The sequence below is a fragment of the Mya arenaria genome, chromosome 15 (genome assembly GCF_026914265.1).
Source record: "Mya arenaria isolate MELC-2E11 chromosome 15, ASM2691426v1".
In the NCBI taxonomy this organism is placed as follows: Eukaryota; Metazoa; Mollusca; class Bivalvia; order Myida; family Myidae; genus Mya; species Mya arenaria.
Window position 1 is genome coordinate 26,650,881 of NC_069136.1, and position 20,723 is coordinate 26,671,603.

The following is a 20,723-nucleotide window of genomic DNA, read 5'->3' on the forward strand; positions in this document are numbered from 1 at the left end:
TACTACTGACTAGAACTATGTTAAGTGTGGTATTTTGGGCAATTACCTTGCCTTTATTACTGAATGGAACTAGGTTAACTGTGGTATTTCAGGGCAATTCTTGCAAACGAGTTTGCTGCAGTATACACAATTAAACTAGCAACATTATCGAACTTTCTTAAATTCCGGTAAATGATGAACCAGAATTTATTACAAAGGCGCTGTAGCATTCAAATGTAAACCTTTTTCAGCATTACTTGATGTTGTTAAGCTCCAATCTAGCCACTCCCGGGCTCATGGCGTCTATTATTTGCGCCGTTAATATACCGGAAGCAATGCACGTGCGATCTGTGTTGCTTGGAAACATGATATTTGCTTGTGGTGTGTGTACACTCCTGCAGACCTTTTTGGGAGCAAGGTAAGATCACACGTACAAATTTCATAGAAAAATTATTATGCCAGTAAGCAATAAATCGTGTCATATGCACACAATACAATTATTTACAGTTTTTATGCCCCCAAAGGTGGGGCATATTAAAATCGCACCGTCCGTCCGTCTGTCCGTCCGTCCGTGTGTCCGGCTCAATAACTCGTGTCCGGGCTGTAACTTTCCCTTGTATGGACAGATTTTAAAATAACTTGCCCCATGTGTTCCACATACATAGATGACGTGTCGCATGCAAGACCCGTGTTCCTACCTATAAGGTCAAGGTCACACTTAGTGTTTATTCACAATGAAGTGCTGCATATAAGGACATAGAGCATAGGTTGTCGTGTCCGGGCCGTTACTTTCCCTTGTATGGACAGATTTTAAAATAACTTGCCACATGTGTTCCACATACCAAGACGACGTGTCGCGTGCAAGACCCGTGTTCCTACCTCTAAGGTCAAGGTCACACTTAGGTGTTTATTCACAATGAACTGCTGCATATAAGGATATGGAGTATAGGTTGTCGTGTCCGGGCTGTAATTTTCCCTTGTATGGACAGATTTTAAAATAACTTGCCACATGTGTTTCACATATCAAGACGACGTGTCGCGTGCAAGACCCGTGTCCCTCCCTCTAAAGTCAAGCTCACACTTAGGTGTTTATTCACAATGAAATGCTGGGTATATGCTTGTTTTAACTTATCAGGTATCATTATTCAATTAGTTGATGTTCAAAAACAAGCCACAGAAGGCTTCTACACAAACCCTTTCCAGAATTTAACAATTCCTTTTGTTGCTACATTCATATTCATAGATAAACAAATTTTAGAAGCCTAAAATTAAGCCAGTTTTGATCTCTGTCATTTTCATTTACATTATGGTTACAATAAAGCACATTCAGAGCTCAACACACCCATGTGTATCTCTCATTAAGCATTATCAGGGCTAAATTGACAACAATTTAGCAACCAAAACGCCCATTTTAAACCAAACCAGCTAATGTGCAGCTGTCATTAAGCATTCTCAGTGTCTAATACAGCACATGTTGGCCCATGATTAAGCCCATTCACAGCCAAATAAGCCATGTGCTTCTCACAAGAGGCCTTTTCAATGCCAAATACTACACATTTTGGCAACCATTAAGCCCATTCAAAAGCAATCAAATCCATGTGCAGCTCTATCATTAAGACTAGTACTCAATGCTATGGAGATAGTCTGAGAGGGTCATTACTCTAACCATAACAGGTTACTTTACTTAATAATGTTAACGATTTTATTAAAAGTAATCTAATGAAATGGAATATTTAATTTACATATATGTCATCCCAAATTGAATACAAATAATTTGTTTTTGCGTTATTCAAAATCATAATACTGGAAAATATTTTTTTGCCACTTTTGTACTTTAATCTTGAAATGGCATTGACCCTAAGGTAGTAAATGCATCATGTTAATTTAAGGTACTTAGGAAACATGAGCAATATACATTGAAATATATGGCTCTATTTTTTTAAATGTGTGACATATCTAAAGAAAAAATACTCATTTAGATATTAATGGCGACCATCTTGAATACCATTTGGATTTCTTGGTCCTCATTAAAGAAAGATTACATGAAATTAAGATCAAAACTTTTGCCATACTGTCACATATTAAATGCTTTCTAATATGCACCAACTTATAGGGTTCTTGCCCTTAAATCGATAAATTAATCTTTTTTTCAGGGAAATTATGGTAGCCAGGGCAACATAAATCTTGTTTTTGAGGAATATTTGTATGAAATTTGAATTAGGTCTTTTTCAACATCTTAATATCATTAAACAACACAAAACAAGTCATTTGTTAAGGTCACAGTAAATATGATAATGGCGGCCATCTTGAATTCTGGTGGCCATATTGGATGAATTCAGAGTGGGTCCTGAGCTTCTGCAAGGTTACCAAGTTTCAAAATTTTAACCAAATGTGCATACTTTTTCACACTATCACCCGACTATATGCATCTCGAACTTAAACTCGGAGTATATTTCGTGATATAAAGGCCTCATATTGGCCATTTTCATAGCTTATATGAATGTATTTATAAATATATATTATACATGTCTTTTTCGTCAACATGGTTTTTCTTTTCAACTTACCTACCATTTTATTTTATTTTTCATTTTAATTTCGCCATTTTTTCAACAACAAACACATAGGCATCATTCTCCATAGGACCAATAATTTGCTTGTCGAATTACACATTACCATTGTTTTACTTATGCTCAATTACTATATCTAAAAAAATATAGTTTAAACAATCTCTGTACACCTTATTCTGGTTCCCATTTTCGCCCAATACAACGACTGTCAAAGCATGTCAAATGAGAGGGAGTCCTTTATTTATATATAAGTAATTATGATTTCAAACGCATCTATTGCATGAACTGTCCATATCATCAAAGTTGATTGTCTCTTTAACAACATACCTTATACAGAGTACTCAGACGTGATTGAAAAATGGTTCATATGAGTTGTTTTGCTGCGGTTGTTTTGTTTAAAAACACTGAGTACCCGATATTCATATCAAATGTAACACTCGTCTGTTTGTGACCAACGATTTTTTTTTCAAAACATTTGGTATGATCTCATTACAGAATATTCAGCTTGGATTTTCCAATTTAATAGATTTACGAACTTAAAGACCACATTTACCAAGCGAAAACGTACATTCTTGTTATAAGTATAAACTAATACCTCTTTTGTCATGTGTGATAAGCGGGTCATGGCTGCGACGGTTCTAAATCTGCCTATTTTTCAGATTACCTATAGTACAGTGTCCAGCATTTGCGTACATAGTTCCTATGCTCGCTCTCGTGAAAATACCCCGCTGGTCATGTCCGGCCGCGGCAGAGGAGGGCCTAGTCAACATCACAGCTAACGGGTCACAGCGTAAGCCGATATGCAAACCTATATACGGAGTGGTTGCCAATACGAGCTCTTGAGCTTTCGTTGACGCAATTATGTATTTAGAAAGACATCTTGGATTGTTATCCATCAAAAGTATCGCACGAACTACTCGTTCCCAATTCCTATTATTTGTATTTAGCCGATGATCAGCATCAACAATAGTTTGAAGGTGGAAACTAAGCTACATGATACTTTAAAAAAAATACAAAATGTATTAACACAATTAAAAAGAAAATCCGATTACTCTGTTCACAATTATTCAAAGCCAGCTCGGTGTTCTGCGGTTGGATTTATTACGAAACCATAGCAAACTGAATGTATTTGTTATTCTGTTAAGTAGGAATGCCATGTAAAGTAGTTTGCTATAAAGTAAGATAATTTTTTAGTTCGTATTTCCGGATAATGTATTGGATAAAACTAGAACAACCCTAACAGATGTGCTAGGGGGAGTTTATTGTGTTGACGCTATCACTTTACATTTTATCCAGTCAAGGCGAGGCTGCTTCCAAATTTTCTCTCTTAGATGATACTGAGTGATCGGACCCTCAACTTTACATATTTTTCAAAATACCTTTTGTTTTATATTCTCTGGTGTGTTTTTTTTTCTTTTTATTTATTACCTTGAAGTTTTCGCAAACTACACATTTAAGCAAATTTATGAAAGACACTGAATCGTTTTAATCCAAACCCACACCAGAAATATTTTCCCGAAACGTACTCTCACCGAATGACCAACGGAATTGCAAGACCCAAAAGAAGTGATAATCAACGTCAGTATTATCAACAGAAAGGAACAGCAAGCATGGCGGAATTATAATCAAGATGACGAAACTACAAAGTGACAAAACTACAAACAAGGTGACGATTCTACAAACAAGGTGGCGAAACTACAAACATGGTGACAAAACTACAAACAAGAGGACGAAACTACAAACAAGGTGACAAAACGTCAAACAAGAAGACGAAACTACAAACAAGAGGATGAAACTACACACAAGGTGACGAAATTACAAACAAGGTGACGAAGCTACAAACAAGGTGACGAAGCTACAAACAAAAGGATGAAACTTTTTTCAAACAACTGTATACGCAGTCTGTTTGAAACCCCAAAAGCAGCGGACGTAAGAATGAAATATTTTTCCATACAACTAATGCAGCAAAAAAATCAGACATAGTGCCACATATAAAGAACCGGCTACTAACGAAAAGAGACGAGAGTATCCAAAAGCAGTGGAGATATTCCGTCTTATTCTAAAGCAAATCATTTTATAAACACATCATTACATAAGGCCACACCAAATTAATATTTAGTTCCTTGGATTTTTGCCCAAAAAAATTGGAGCGAGCGAGCGAAAAAAAGATAAAAATAAAAGTTTGTCAGTTTTCATAAAAACCTTCGAGCGAAGAGCGAAAAATATATTTTTCCTTATATTCAATATAAATAAGAAATTGTTCAAAATAATTGCCCTTAAACCCATTTTAATGCCATCTTCAACTGAACCTCTAATGGACATTGGGAAAATGTCGGAATACATATTTATTCATCCGTGTTTAGTACAAACATTATATCGATAAATCTAATGTCTTATATAATTAAAACGTACTTTAATATGACGATCATTCATAATAATCAATAACCCTGCTTTTAGTAAAAAGTTTGAAACGACTCATATAAATCTACCTGAATCAGTTTAACATCATATGCAACTGTATTTAGACATAACTTAGGATTGATTTGGGATTTGTAAAAAAATGATCACTTACACAGGCATCATCAAACATCAGACTCCATATAACATAGACTAAATTTTGTTTTTATTATCACAGGAAATGCAATGACATGTGCTTATTAAAACAAAAAGAACAAGGGTATTTTTCAGGTTATTGGGTTATTGAGATGTTTTTATGCACCAGCCAATTCCAATTGTATATGCTCCCACCCCCCAGTCTGGAATAGCGGGGACTTTGACTTCCGGTCTCTCAAAACCCGGGTAAAATACCCGACTGCAGGGACACACTGCTGGTAAAATCCCTGCCAAATGGCCCCGCAACCCCGAATACCTATGTGAGGCCCACTCCTGTCTATCTTCAATATGAAGACAAAACCACTTTCACTAGGCACTGCGGGGCCACCTGAAAGGTAAAAACACAGCACAATGCCTCTGCTGTCCCCGGTATACCCCTGGAACAAGGGCGAGGGGTGGGCGGGGCAGTGGTTACAATTGACAAGTATATTACAATCCCGGATTATGCTGCAAATAAAAACAAAATATAAGGTGATAAACTTAGCCGCTTACTTATGTTGAGGTATATCCAGACCAGTGTTTATATCGCTATTTGTGAAAAGATATTTGTTCATAACTGTTGTTTTGTCAGAATTTGATCAAAAATGAGCTTGATACATCAATTTGGACCAAACAATGACTCATGTTTCAGTTAAGTTGACCTGTCCGATTTCCATTCAAAACGAGTCACTAATTACGCAATATAATCGCTACCAGTCTTAGATACACATGCTTTATTGCATAATGATTGCTTTAAATAATGATCCTTTAGTGCATGAGACGATCAACAATGACTTCAAGCATGCTTAAGACATATTTATTGTAAAAAATAAGATTTAATTTCCAAACTTCGAGCCACATTGTTTATACCGGAAGCCGCCATTTTGATTGAATTTATTGAAACCCATTCTAAACCGATCGATATACAGTATAAAAACACTACGCAAAAACACGAAAACTAGCGTAGAAAAAATATACTTGACTATTTTTAGCCTTTAAATAAATTATTACCTGAAAAAAATCTACTAGGCGATCAAAATGGAGGTGCGGGCGCACAAAAAAAAAAATAAAAAAATTTTTTTTACATTTTCAAAAAAATAGGAGCTGTAAAACCGCGGAAAGAAATATCAATTTGGTGTGGCCTAATAATGTATTAAAGACATAATAGTGTTTTGTCATATTGAGTTTTGTTGTCTTTCATTATAACTAAATTACAACATTAATGATTACGGGATCTAATCCAAACATAGAATATAGTAAAACCAAATTGTGTGTTAGTTAATATATTCGATATGTATTTAAAGCGTGATATAAAATATTTGCGCATTTAAACCAGAATTCACAGCAGAGACCTCGGATTTAAAAAAAAACACAACGTGTCTCGCGTTTAAGCTACAGGATGTGCAATTCACAAATTTAACAACAGCTCAAAGATGAAATAGAAGAGGTCCTCCCTAAACTTTTAGATAACTACGAGATAAATGAGGAACCTAAAACCAGAATATAATATAAATTTTAAAAGTTATTAAACGTCCAAATTTTAAGTGAAGTTATTATAATAATCATGAAAATACTCACCTGTCGTGATAAAAATGTGGAAATTTCGAAATGAAAAGTCTTACTCACTCTGAAATAAAATGATATTATTTTTAAAAACAAACAACACAATAATAAATGTCTTATAACATTTGGATTCTGGAAAAAGTATCTAAATTAAGAAATGCTGCTTCAATGATATCCAGTAAGGTATACTATCCTTATATCTCCTGTTGTTTGCGACTATCTACAGACTGACTTTAAGAATTCTTTGGATTTTAATTTCAGTAGCGGACGGCGCCGTTTCTAGCGACCATGTAGAAAGAATGAACCAGGTATGAAGTAATAGTTATGGATGCAATGTATGGGGATCCCATGACGCAAACGCATTAGAAAAGATTTATTTTTTTATATAATAAAAACCATAAAAACCCCAAATAGAAACTTACGAGACAGGCGACACTTTATGTTACAACTTACATACTATTAAAATTTTAATAGATTCTTTGTGCGTCTCTAGAGTGAGTGTTTATTTAAAATTATGCAGTTGAAACTTTTCGAAGACATCAAATCCTTGCATAATTAAAAAGTCTTGTATTTATCAAACCAATGAAAACCATGCTTAGTTTTCTTTTACCATTTATTCTTACTGTATTTTATTTGAATGCGACTAAAAGATGATAACATGTATTTCTTTTATAAGTTGGTCATCTTCGATTAGTCAATACGTATGTTCTTATACGTTTAAACACATTTTAAGTTGACTGGTTCAATCATGGTTGCGGCCCTGCTGGAAATCCTGATCGGAGCTTCTGGACTGGTTAGCGTGTTACTGAAGTTTATCGGACCTCTAACCGTGGCACCGACAATCATGCTGATGGGTCTCTCTGTGGCAGAAACTGGTTTCGACCTCTCGGGGAAGCATTGGGGCATCTCTGCAGCGTGCGTTCAATACTTAACCTGCTTACCAACTGTTGAAAAAACTGTTTGTATTTTGTAGTAATTATTAAGCCGCTCCTCAGCTTCAACCAAGAACATGTGATTATATGATAGAAGTTTTATTGTTCGCCTTTAACTGTTTATTGATTAATGATATTTGCTTTCGTATCAAGCTCTGACGTAGTTCTTTGCAAGTTTATAGTCATAGGTATGATGTTCATAAAAGTTTTTTGTAGTTATTTTGTAGCATTATTTTCTTCGTGGTTGATTGCTTGGTGCAAAAGCAATGTTATCCTCTGATTCATTCAGTAAACGGCAGTATGTTTGTGCTTACAGAACCATAATTTTGATCATCCTTTTCTCTGAAATCATCCCAATATTCGAGTTCAGCAACCCTTTCAGCAAGAACAAGGACCAGAAAATACAGTTTGTTCTTCATAAATTGTTCTCGGTAATTATTTTAAAGGCTCTTATATCACACAGCTTATCAAGAGCAGTAATTGCTTGTTACTATTTTACGAAATATAAGTGTGCTTTTAGTTCATTAATAATGCTGTAAGTTCAGTGTGTACACTTAAAGGGAGTCGTTCACAGAGTTTATGTTGGCATTAATGTAGTATTTGTAAAAGAAGAATATGTTAAAATATGTGTTGCAGGTAATCCTATCCACGTGCATCATGTGGTTTGTTTGTTACATACTCACCGCTACTGGTGCTCTCCCCGAAGAAGGTCATTATGGTTACGAAGCTAGAACCGACATCCGGTTGGACGTTATAAATGAAGTTGCTTGGGTCAGATTTCCTTATCCAGGTATTGGAGAAAAGCGGACATACTCTACGGTTTAAAAAATGGATTGAAATAATGTTTTAAGATTAAAACACCAATATGATGTGCTCCATCAATTCTAGTTTAATGTTACTAAATGGTGGTGTTAAAAGTGATAAACGTTGAGTTGACGGTATTAACTTTACATTTTGTGAGGGTTGGTACATGATTGATCTCGTTGAGACGAATTGTTTTTATGTGTTCATACACTCAGTCGGTATACAGTTTTAGTTTATAATTTATTTCACTTCCCATAAAGGTAAAGCAAAAGCCTTTTTCTTATCACGCTCTTGTACACGATATTTCGTACGGTTGTAGGGAAGCCGGAGTACCCGGATATGTGTACTTAAAGAAGCATAATAGAGTCGGCCGGATTGTGGAAAATGGTATCATGTTAAAACAATTTCTTATATTATTTGAACTCACTACTTCATCTTGGTTTTTTTTTTCTGCAGGCTACTGGGGAACGCCTACGTTCAACTCTGGCTTCTTTATAGCTATGATTGCGGGTGTTGTCACCTCCGTCATAGAGAGTATTGGAGATTACTACACATGCGCTAGATTGGCCGGCGCTCTACCCCCACCGACACACGCCGTTAACAGAGGTGCTTTGAATTTGAAAGTTAATGATATTTCATATAGAAAGCCAACAACAGTTCTGTTCCAACTAAAGATAAGATGTACAAACATGTAGTTTATATTTATAACAAGGTAGAAATCAATCGGAAATGTGCCAAATCATTCGGTGAAAAAAGTCATTAATGGGTCGTAATGTAGCATGCACTCCTTTTCTTATTAAGAAAAACCTTCTAGATATCGATCTCTCATAGTCGAGACTGCTTAAAGAACGTTGACGTTCGTGAGATTTATCTTTGCAGTTACATTATGTTTACACATTCTGCGGTTTTGCAGTAAGAATCTCTGGGCCGGTATTCATAAAAATATTAAGTCAATTCCTAACTTAAGTTAATTTATTAAGAAGTTAAAAGTAAGATTAAAAGATAAGTACAGGGTATTTTGGAATAAAACAAATTAAGTATGTATATTCAATAAAATCAATGAAAGTACTTCAGATATTTTTTGAGTAATATATCATATGACCTTTGAGATACTTAGCTTAGGAAAATGACCTACCTAAAGAAAATCACCTAACTTAGGAAAATGACTTAACGAAGGAAAATAACTTAACTTAGGAAAATAACTTAACTTAGGAAAATAACTTAACTACGAAAAATGACTTAACTTAGGAAAATCACTTAACTTAGGAAAATAACTTAACTTAGGAAAATGACTTAACTTAGGAAAATAACTTAACTAAGGAAAATGACTTAACTAAGGAAAACAACTTAACTTAGGAAAAGGACTTAACGAAGGAAAATGACTTAACTTAGGAAAATAACTTAACTTAGGAAAATAACTTAACTAAGGAAAATGACTTAACGAAGGAAAGTAACTTAACTTAGGAAAATAACTTAACTTAGGAAAATGACTTAACTTAGGAAAATAACTTAACTTAGGAAAATAACTTTACTTAGGAAAATGACTTAACTAAGGAAAATGACTTAACTAAGGAAAATAGCTTAACTTAGGAAAATAACTTAACTAAGGAAAATAACTTAACTACGGAAAATGACTTAACTAAGGAAAATAACTTAACTTAGGAAAATGACTTAACTTAGGAAAATGACTTAACTAAGGAAAATAACTTAACTTAGGAAAATAACTTTACTTAGGAAAATGACTTAACTTAGGAAAATGATTTAACTAAGGAAAATAACTTAACTTAAGAAAATGACTTAACTCAGTAAAATAACTTAACTTAGGAAAATAACTTAACTTAGGAAAATGACTTAACTTAGGAAAATAACTTAACTTAGGAAAATGACTTAACTAAGGAAAATGACTTAACTAAGGAAAATAACTTAACTTAGGAAAATGACTTAACTTAGGAAAATGACTTAGGAAAATGACTTAACTTAGGAAAATGACTTAACTAAGGAAATGACCGTTATAAAATGTGTTATGAATACCGACCCTGTCAGGAACGATATTCATTAAACATCTTAAATCATTTCAAATCTAAAGTCAATTTCTTACGTTAAGTATCTGACTTATTGTATGATATAATTATTCATAGAATCTAAAATAATTTATTTTAATTGATCTGATTAAACAAACGAGCGTTCATGTTAAAAAATACTTACACTTTTCGTTTAATTTGTCTCTTAATGGTAAGGGAAGTTGACAAAGCAACAAATCTGCAATCTGTGATATACAGTGTGTGTATACCACGTGATAAATTGCGTCATAAATGCTACGTCAATATTTTGATTTGAAAAATACTTTAAACAAAGATAATTTTACTATTTTTTCACCATTTTAAATGAAACAAAGCGCAGTCTACGCAGCTTACGGAGCCCTACCTTCGGTCTTTTCCAGAATTTGATTGAGATTTTAGTTTCTTTAAACACCTCGACAAACCTTTTCACAATACGGCCGTCTGCCGGAGCACTGTCAAAACATGATTTTGGAAACAGGTTTGTCACAGTGTTTTATGAAACTAATCACTTTATCAAATTTCAGTAATAAAACAAATGCGGGGCTTTTTAAGCGGCATAGACTGGCCTTTGTTTCATTCAAAATGGTGTTGTAAAAGAAAAGTTATCTTTGATTTAAGTCTTCCTTTTAAGCAAAATGTTGCCATCCGATGTAGCATATATAACGTATTTATCACGAGGAATACACACACTGGATATATAACAAACATGAAGAACATGTCTGGCATGAGCTGATTCATGTGTGTTACTAGCTTGTGTGGGGACATGTTTCATGGACAAATTATGCTTTACGCAGCGACCATAGGATTGGATATTAATTGACTGTATATTATTAAGTTAGTTCACAAGATATTACAACGTTGCTCGTGTGAAATTCAGGTATATTTGTGGAGGGAATTGACTGCATCATTTCATCAGCCGTGGGTGCTGGATTTGGAGTGACATCATGTAGCCAAAATATTGGCGTCATCAGCTTAACGAAGGTAACACGGATAATCCCATTTTTTGAATAGTTTACCCGGGGATAGGGGATGTGGGTATTTCAGGGACTTTAAACAGCGATTGAATTCATAAATGCGGGTCTCTGATAACCTTGGTCTTATGTTTGGGGCAACTTGGTCGGACGTATAGGAGATAGACACCATATATTCCGAAAAGTTAACCCGGGGATATGGGATGTGGGTTTTTCAGGGACTTTAAACAGCGATTGAATTCATATATGCGGGTCTCTGATAACCTTGGTCTTATGTTTGGGGCAACTTGGTTAGACGTATAGGAGATAGACATCAGATAATCCGAAAATCAGCAAATACAGTATTTTCTCAAAACAAGCCTTGAATTGTCAATTCGAGCTTGTATGAGACTGATAATAGATCAATTTACATGGTGAAAAGGTTATGTTGTCGTTGTTGCAGCTAATTTACCCGTTTATACATAGCACATATTGGTTTACCAGTTAATAGTGTGTATATTTAGCATTTGAAGTCACGTGATATGTACTGTGAAACAAATACTTTCGTTGTTTTTTGTAATGCGTTGTTCTCAACGATATCAATTTTATGTTAGTTTTTAACAAGTTTCTTTTTTATGTTGAAATTGTATTATCTAGTGCCCCTTCAATCTCCGTGTACGATTAATGTCTGAAGCATATCCGACCCCACAGGTTCTGGCAAAGGGTTGACTTAAACCCCCAGTTAATTTACATTTTACTGACCGTTCCAATGCGGTACCTAACAATCCGTGATAAACATACCTAGTTTTTTTATATATAGTATGTATGCACTGTGCTGCTTGTGGAGTTTTGTGCTGTTCTTCCATGTTTCTTGTTTGTGAGTTTATGTTCTATGTCTTTGGCGTTTACCCAGTGCCATTAAACCGGGTTTATGTTTAAACTTTTTGCTATTGAGCTTGTTTCTGTAGCTTTTCACATAAATATTAAGAATGATAACAAAGGGATCTCTTTTATTGAAACAACTGGATGAACTCGCCGCCTCCAAGTGATAAAAAAACAATGATAACCACAATATGTTAGGATAAGTGAACGAGATGTTAAACGGGTTGATTTCGTATCTTTTTATATTGTATTTTTGTCAGGATATGTGTTGCCATCACTGCTTATAATTGTTTAAATGACACATTCTGTGACTTGCGTATTGGTAAGTTCAAAAAGTAAGGGTAAGCATCAGGGCTGGTATTCAATATTGGTCTTTATTTGAACGGTGCTACTAATCAGATTGCTTGTTATTAATAACTGATTAATAAAGTCAATGAAGTCAATTGTGTATGCTCATACTATTGACATAATAGAATATTGAATCCCGTCGCTGCAGTGTACATTAATCTTCTTTTATCTATTTTTTTCAACAAAAGAACCAAATATACTATATGCAAGAATAATTCACGTAAATTTGAATTGTATTTAGCCCATTTAACAACGATCTTTTAAATATAATTTAACGGACATTGCTTATAGAAATATAACTAGTACCATGATCTTTGCTTATAGCAATCTAATTGAAACGAACTTTACTCATACAACGTTCTTTGCTTATAGAGATGTAATTACAACAATATTTGCTTATAGAAATATGATTACAACTGTCTTTGCCCCGAGTGTACAAACACAAACAGGCATTTAAATAAAACAATTTTAGATAGGAGCCGCGGCGTTGTTCTGATCTCGGAGTTCATCGTGCCACTTTTCGTGTGCATCGAACATGTCTCAGTGTGATATGTCGTACCCAATAGCAGAATATTTACCCTACACAAGAGCCGACGAGTTGTTTTGATCACGGAGTTCATCATAGCACAGTTCGTGTGCATCGGAAATTGCTCAGTATGATATTTTGAACCCCAAAACATAATCTGTTTCGTTCCTTACATTGTATGTGGAATGCTAGTAGTATAAAAATAGGTGGAGCGATCTTTATAAAAACTAAGATTTGGCTCCTACGGGGGAGCGATCTTTGCTTTTTGCTACCGTATAAACATATATATATATAAATATATATATATATATATATATATATATATATATATATATATATATATATATATATATATATATATATATATATATATATATATATATATATATATTTGCTTTATTTCGAGACAAGCAATGTTAAATTGAGGTCAGTCGAATAAATTCTTTAGTCACTTATTGTATTTTAAATGTTGTAGTATGTTCACTATTTTTGTGCGCTAAAAGGAGTAATTAAGTGAACATACTACAACATTTAAAATACAATAAGTGACTAAAGAATTTATTCGACTGACCTCAATGTAACATTGCTTGTCTCGAAATAAAGCAAATATTTTCGGATAATTAAGTAATCATCTTAGCAATAATATAAGTGAAATCCGGAGACCTTAATTCGGATAGGAAAAAGAAAATCGTGAGAGGAAAAGGAAACAATGCCTTTTTTGTATCAAGCATTTTTTTCCTGCGTCAAACGCGGGGAATAGGTATAATAAGGCATTTTTCTAAAGTCTACGTAAACGGGGATAGTGTAAGCTCTGGTAAGTTATTAAACAAACATTGTATACACTTTACTAAACTTTCATCTGTAAAACTTAATACAAGTATGGACAATGGATATGCGAGAACGTGTTGTAAGCTATGCTTCATTATAAAGGCGCTTAAAAAGTAAGATTGCTCCCACCAGAAATAAACTACAACAAAATTATACAATGTTGGTGTTCTAAAATAGTATACATATTGTATTTCATATCAAAACAACTGATAAAATCCATTTCCATTTCCACACCTATCTGGTTTTGTAAAGCAAGTTCGTAATAAATGTATACGTGTCATATTATCTTATATCACGCCACCCTTACTTAATTCAGTTCTTAGGTCACCAGGCATAAGTAATTCGGTCATTTGGGTCACTGTCACACTGCACTCACCCGCGGTCTTGAATTGATGTCTTCTCGGTTTTTGAAGTGCGTAGACATCTTGATTACTGAGCCACTGTTTTATGTAAGATATCGTAAATATCCCGGGATATTGTTTATCAATCGCGCGAAATAGTTTTTGTGGATCGGCGTAGGCGGCAGGATTCTTTTCCTTGAAATAATAGTTCCGTAAAATGTCATCCTTTTCAACAGTACCCATCATGAACGATCTTAGAAACACTGACACAGTGTTACAATGAATGCTCTTCTATGATGGAATGAATTAATGAATAAATGAAAGGTGGCATTATTTCTTTAAAATAGGGATCTCATTGTGTTGCTGTGATTGTTGAAGTAGATGTTTTCTTGTCCATAAGCTCAAAATCATATGCACACTAAATAAAACATCATTCTGCATCAAATGTGCAGTAAGTTTTGTTTATTTGCTTATAGAATTTTAAATTAATGTAATGTTTGCTTAAATGAGCAAACAAAATGTGCGAATAGATGCACAATACAGACCAAAGACTTATACGAGTCAGCAGTGTCATTAGAAAATAATATTATTATCAAAGCCGCACCAGAAATGATCAAGAAACATTATGAAAGGAATTCATTTAGGAATGGAACAAACAGTATCAATGGGCTTATATGACCCAAACTTACTCAAATTATACTTCAGTTTGGATACAATTTTCCATTATATGATCTTGAAGTACTAACAAATTACAGCATGTCGGCATGTTGGCATACATAAAGTACAGCTCGGCCGGGTGGGCAGCTCGGCGGGCGGGCTGTCTGGCTGGTTCTTTACAGTTCCTCCCGGGTCTGTTTAAAATAATAAGAAAGGAAAATAGATAAATCAACAACACCCAAACATACAATCATTGACGCCCTTATAGCATACACAACATACTCAATTAACACATCCCTGGCATACCAGTTTAAATTGATGGGCTCAACTTTTAAGTGATCCACCACGACCAAAAGCTGCTCATGACAGGTGCGATGAAGCCAAGACTTGAAGATGAACCCAATATCACATTTTAGTTAGAAAACTACTGATTTAACCTAAATCTCAAATTTTTCTCGGGCTTTATTTTATATACACACGTCTTTATTACATACTGTAAACATATTTGTGAACGAAATGGTAGAAACTGGGGACGAATACAAACTTGGTGAAAAAACATGGTTTTTTAACAAATATTTAAAGAACAGACATAAAATGTATTCATTCTTAAAGTTTACACCTATTTACACAAGGTGTACTTGCATTTTGAAGCTGTCAGCAACTGCTTCATGCATTAATCATCAAACATCTGACTAAGTGAAAACTGTACAAGGTAGTTTCACTTCGCGGCAGCCATTTTGGATTTTTGTTTACATTTTGGCGAAGTCTATAACTGGTCTAAGAACGTTCATAGTCCAGTTGTTTTCGTATCAAAAGTGATAAAAACTATGAGAGACCCCTCCCATACTTAAATACAAACCAAATAATCCTTTGTACTTGCCTTAAAACATGAAAAAAACGTTTAATCAAATTTTCACTTTCGTTTTCAGTGAACTCTGACTGGATCCCAGAATATTTCATCATCTAATTCTATAAATAGCCACATGGTTCTCCGCAAATGTTGATATACGTCTTTTAAAGGGTGTATAAAACCGGTACCAGCATTGAGTCGCCTTCCGTGAAAAATTTATATTCATGAGATTCATAAGGGGAGATAACTACAATCGACTTGGCATCGCTACTGAGTACATTCATGGTATGTAACTACATAGTAGGTCACCTAAGGTCACGAAGCTGTGTGAGTCACAAACGGCACGAATGCATAAATTAACGAAAAGCATTATATACGTCATCAAAATAAAAATAAGCTAGATGAACTACACAAATTCACATCGTAATCTAAACAAATTAAATAATAGAATAAACACGCAGGTTCATGATTTAGGCCTCTCAATTAATGTAGGTCACGCACATAAACAACGCAGGTAAAACACAGATATTTGCACAAAGAACAATATGTATACAGTGCAAATAATGAAGCAATTTCAATAACTATCATGCCACGCACACGTAGAGCCGTTCATGTGTAACATTCTGATTATGAAGTACTTACAATACACATTTAATCCAGCTGAAGTCTATGACACACTCTTAGGCAGGGCGCTTACAAAATGGCGACGATCGAAAAGTGAAATGATCATGCTAATTAGAGGCGGCGTAATCTGTATAATATACTTTATCGATATATGGTTTCCAAAAAGCATTGACTTCGTTTGTTTGTTTATTGATCAGTGAAATAGTGTTTACATATTATTTCATTTTTAAGGAATATTTTGAATTGTTTGGAATCGATTAATCAATTATAGTAACTACTTCTTATAACCGACTCACACCTGTAACAATACACTTAGTTTTTCGCCGTTTTCGAGCGGTTGCGTATAAATATGTTGTCTTCATTTTGTGATTTTTTTCAGCTGCATTTTCAGGGATATGCAAAATGTACGAGTTCAAGTGTACATTACTATACATCAATTCAGTTTTGTTGAAGATTAAAGATGTCATGTGTATTCAAGCATTCAATGAGCGCATTATTTCGACCGAATCACCGTGTAATCATTGTAGTAACGATCTGATGTGCCTACTATGAACGTGGCCCTGAAGGGCCCCCGTTAAAAAACGTTGACGATTGTTGACTAAAATGCTAAGATAGCTCACCCCGCATTAACATAGATTTCTAATTATACGCGAGTTGTTTCTCTTGGATCATGTTTATGCGAGGAGTGGTAACAAACTATACAACGGTTGCAACTCTTTTCGTTTTAAATCAAATTTTCACACGCAGTCACTTCCTCTATCCCAAAAGGTATGCTCTCCTCTCAAAAGGTATGATTCCTCCCCCCTCCCCCCCCCCCCCCAGAATTCTACTACCCACCCGTAACGGCAGCAAAAAGCAAAGATCGCTCCCCTGTAGGAGCCAAATCTTAGTTTTTATAAAGATCGCTCCACCTACTTTTATACTACTTATGCTGTTGTATGGCGGGTGGCGTCTATCTTATCTATGCATTGTCAGGGTTTCTGAGATAAATTTCAGTATGATATTGTTTACCGGAAATAACAACATTTATCCCACATTTATTGTAAAGCATGTATTGGTCATTCAAGCGACCTTGAATGCCCTGCGCAAAATGGCCATTGCCATGAAGCGTCAAAACGACTTGTGGTTCATACAATATGAACGTCAACTTGACTTAATAATAAAAACTTGGGAAATATAAATATTTAAGGTGGGCAGTCGGCGTGTTGTATTGATGGGGGGATTCATCATGGCGCTCTTCGGCTGTCTGGGTAAATTCTCGGCGGTGGTCGTCTCCATGCCCGACCCCATCATCGGCGCTTCCTTCCTCGTTCTCTTCGGTAAGTGGGCGGGACAAAACTATATGTGTACTGCTGAGTAAATACTGCTTTTGATATTTTAATGTCCAGACACGATAGGTTTTTCGAATGTAGTCATTGTTATCAAAATATGATTGCAGAATTTTCAAAAATAAAGTTTGAACTCATTATTTCTTTCCACAGGCTTGCTTTGGCGGCATTCGAGGCCTCCAGCCATCAGATCTCAGTAAGTTGGGCCTTAAACCCAACATGTTATATATAACAGGCATGATGACCGCTGTCGGGGCCTCCAACCATCAGACATCAGTAAACTGTTTGATATATATGTCCCTTCATGGGCCTCTAATTATGCCTCTTGTCTATTTAACAGGCATGATGACCGCTGTCGGGGCCTTCAATCCTCAGAACGGGATTTTTAATTCCTTGAGGAATCTCGTCGTGTTCTGTATAACACTCTTTCTTTGGCCTTTTCTAATAATGTTCGCCATTTTCTATCCACAGGCGTACTTGCCGCAGTCGGGGCCTCCAATCTTCAGTATGTGGATCTGAATTCCTCGCGGAATCTCGTCGTGTTCGGTATATCTCTCTTCCTGGGTCTCTCCTTCCCTAATTGGGTCACCGCCAACGAACAGCTCATTAGAACAGGTAGAGTTCAGAACTAGAACGTTTAGTTGACAAGCTTTTTATGGACGTAAATAAGCTTATTTTAGAATAACAGTCAAGACCCGCTATATAAAAGTCTCTGATCTGAAATGTCTACATCGAACTTGTTTCCCCGTTCCGAATGTATTCCTTCTGTTTCTATCTAAAACAATTCTGCTTATGTGTATTTTTGGCTTGGAAATTTGTTAAATCGGATTATATTTCAGTATTTTAATAGTCTGAAAATTTTCGTGATCATCAATGAGCAATTCAATAACAAGTATAAAGTCAAACCTGTAATAAATCCCACCTTTGGGAAAAGATCAAAGTGGCTGTTTAAGACAGGTGGTCACTTAATTCAGGTGGAAAATTTCCGCCACTTATTCTTTGTTTAAACAGAGTTCGATTATATATCCTAACTACCACCCCACACCAATATATTTAACAACATCATTAAATAATATTACGAATACGTTATAGATTTATCCTCGCACATGTAACATAACCATTACATGTATTTGTTTTCATTTTTCTTGGTAGTAGTTAGCTATTGACATACTTATGTTTTATATTTAAAGGGAAGTTTACTGTTCATAATAGGATTCCATTTGTTCAATGTTATCAGCCGTCTCTTTCCGTTGCCTAGGTAATGAGAACTTGGACCAGGTGATCCAGGCGCTGCTCGCCAACAACATGTTCATGGGTTGCTTCAGCGCCCTCGTCCTCGACAACGTCATACCCGGTTAGTAAACGCCATACCCGGAAAGTATATACCAGTACAGTAACGCTTCATACGTAGGCCATGGTTAGCGTATGTTCAGTCTATACGAATATTGTATTTAAGTGTCATAAATATTTATCCGCCATCTTTTCAGTCATTTTAGAAACATTGATGCAATGCGATGTTTATTCGAATATTATATTAACTAAGCATATATTTTAACAAAAAGAATATTAATCATATATATTTATTTGCGTATAAATATATAATTTCCTCTATGAAATCACTCAATCCCTTGAACAGGTACTGACGAAGAACGTGGTATTATCATCTGGCGGGAAGTACCCGAGGACACGGACGAAGACAGCGACGACAACCAGGACAACAATCTCACGATGAAGACGTATGATCTCCCCTTCGGTATGAATCTCATAAGAAGCCTCCGCTGGGGAAAGTACGTACCATTCTTCCCCACCTTCGAGGGATTTAATGATCTCCGATGTTGCCCCTGCAAGAAGGATCAGCCCGATCTGGATGAAGTCGATGTCGTCGTTAAAAACAATCCATAAATGGGCTCACAGATATACAGATAAAGACAGACACCGCAATCAATCAAGAGTTTTATATTTTTATCAAAGCGCTGAAGGGATGGATGCGGCTCTATGTTGGTCTTAAACAATTTACCAATACATAGAATAAATAGATATTAAAGATAATGATCAATACAATCTGCTACGTTATCAAAGCATTGACGGTTTGAAGCCGCATGAATACTGTTATGAATTAGAAACCTATATTTTGTGTACAACTCCAACCTTTTACATTAAATGGCTGAAGTAATGTGGTCCGACATGAGTCCTGCTACCAATTAAACGACTACAATTCAAAAACAAATAATCCACTGAATAATGTTGCACTGCTTGCTTTATAATTATATTCTTACGTAGTACTAAACTTCATTCACCTATCATTCAGCATCCTATTGTGTTAAGTCAGGCATGATATTATATATCACTAATACTTGAATGGTATCTTCATGACTCAAAACTATTTTTGAAGGTTATTTCTTTACATGTTTCATGCATATTTACATTTTATTGCCAAAATTGCACATTGATTATGTTCTTAAATACATGTAGACAGAAAATACTTATTTATTTGTTAAAACTCTTAGTTATACAGTTTAAGTACTACCAGTACTCGCCTGGCGACATACCAAAGACAATATAAAATGGTACCAGTACTAGCAGTCCTCGCCTGGCGACAAAATAAAGACAATATAAAATGGCACCAGTACTAGCAGTCCTCGCCTGGCGACAAAATAAAGACAATATAAAATGGTACCGTAATAGCAAACCTCGCCAAGCGACACAACAAATGCAATATAAAATGGTACCGGTAATAGCAAACCTCGCCAAGCGAAATACCAAAGACAATTTAAAATGGTACCAGTACAAGCAGTCCTCGCCTGGCGACACACCAAAGGCAATATAAAATGATGCCAGCACTAGCAGTCCTCGCCTGGCGACACAACAAAGACAATATAAAATGGTACCAGT

General features: G+C 35.2%; 1 protein-coding gene across 3 annotated transcripts in view; it reads left to right on the forward strand.

The window, feature by feature from the left end:
• LOC128220134 (solute carrier family 23 member 1-like) overlaps positions 1-20,447 on the forward strand; it is a 33,284-nt gene extending 12,837 nt beyond the window's left edge. For all 3 annotated transcript variants that reach the window (XM_052928404.1, XM_052928405.1, XM_052928406.1), the window contains 12 exons: positions 231-397; positions 3,206-3,336; positions 6,963-7,009; positions 7,435-7,616; positions 7,950-8,064; positions 8,270-8,423; positions 8,894-9,043; positions 11,375-11,478; positions 17,693-17,822; positions 18,303-18,446; positions 19,090-19,185; positions 19,468-20,447. In XM_052928404.1, the coding sequence (XP_052784364.1) occupies positions 231-397; positions 3,206-3,336; positions 6,963-7,009; positions 7,435-7,616; positions 7,950-8,064; positions 8,270-8,423; positions 8,894-9,043; positions 11,375-11,478; positions 17,693-17,822; positions 18,303-18,446; positions 19,090-19,185; positions 19,468-19,733 (1,686 nt within the window). In that variant the 3' untranslated portion in view covers positions 19,734-20,447. The remainder of the gene's footprint in view (positions 1-230; positions 398-3,205; positions 3,337-6,962; positions 7,010-7,434; positions 7,617-7,949; positions 8,065-8,269; positions 8,424-8,893; positions 9,044-11,374; positions 11,479-17,692; positions 17,823-18,302; positions 18,447-19,089; positions 19,186-19,467) is intronic.
• The last annotated feature ends 276 nt before the right edge of the window (positions 20,448-20,723 follow it).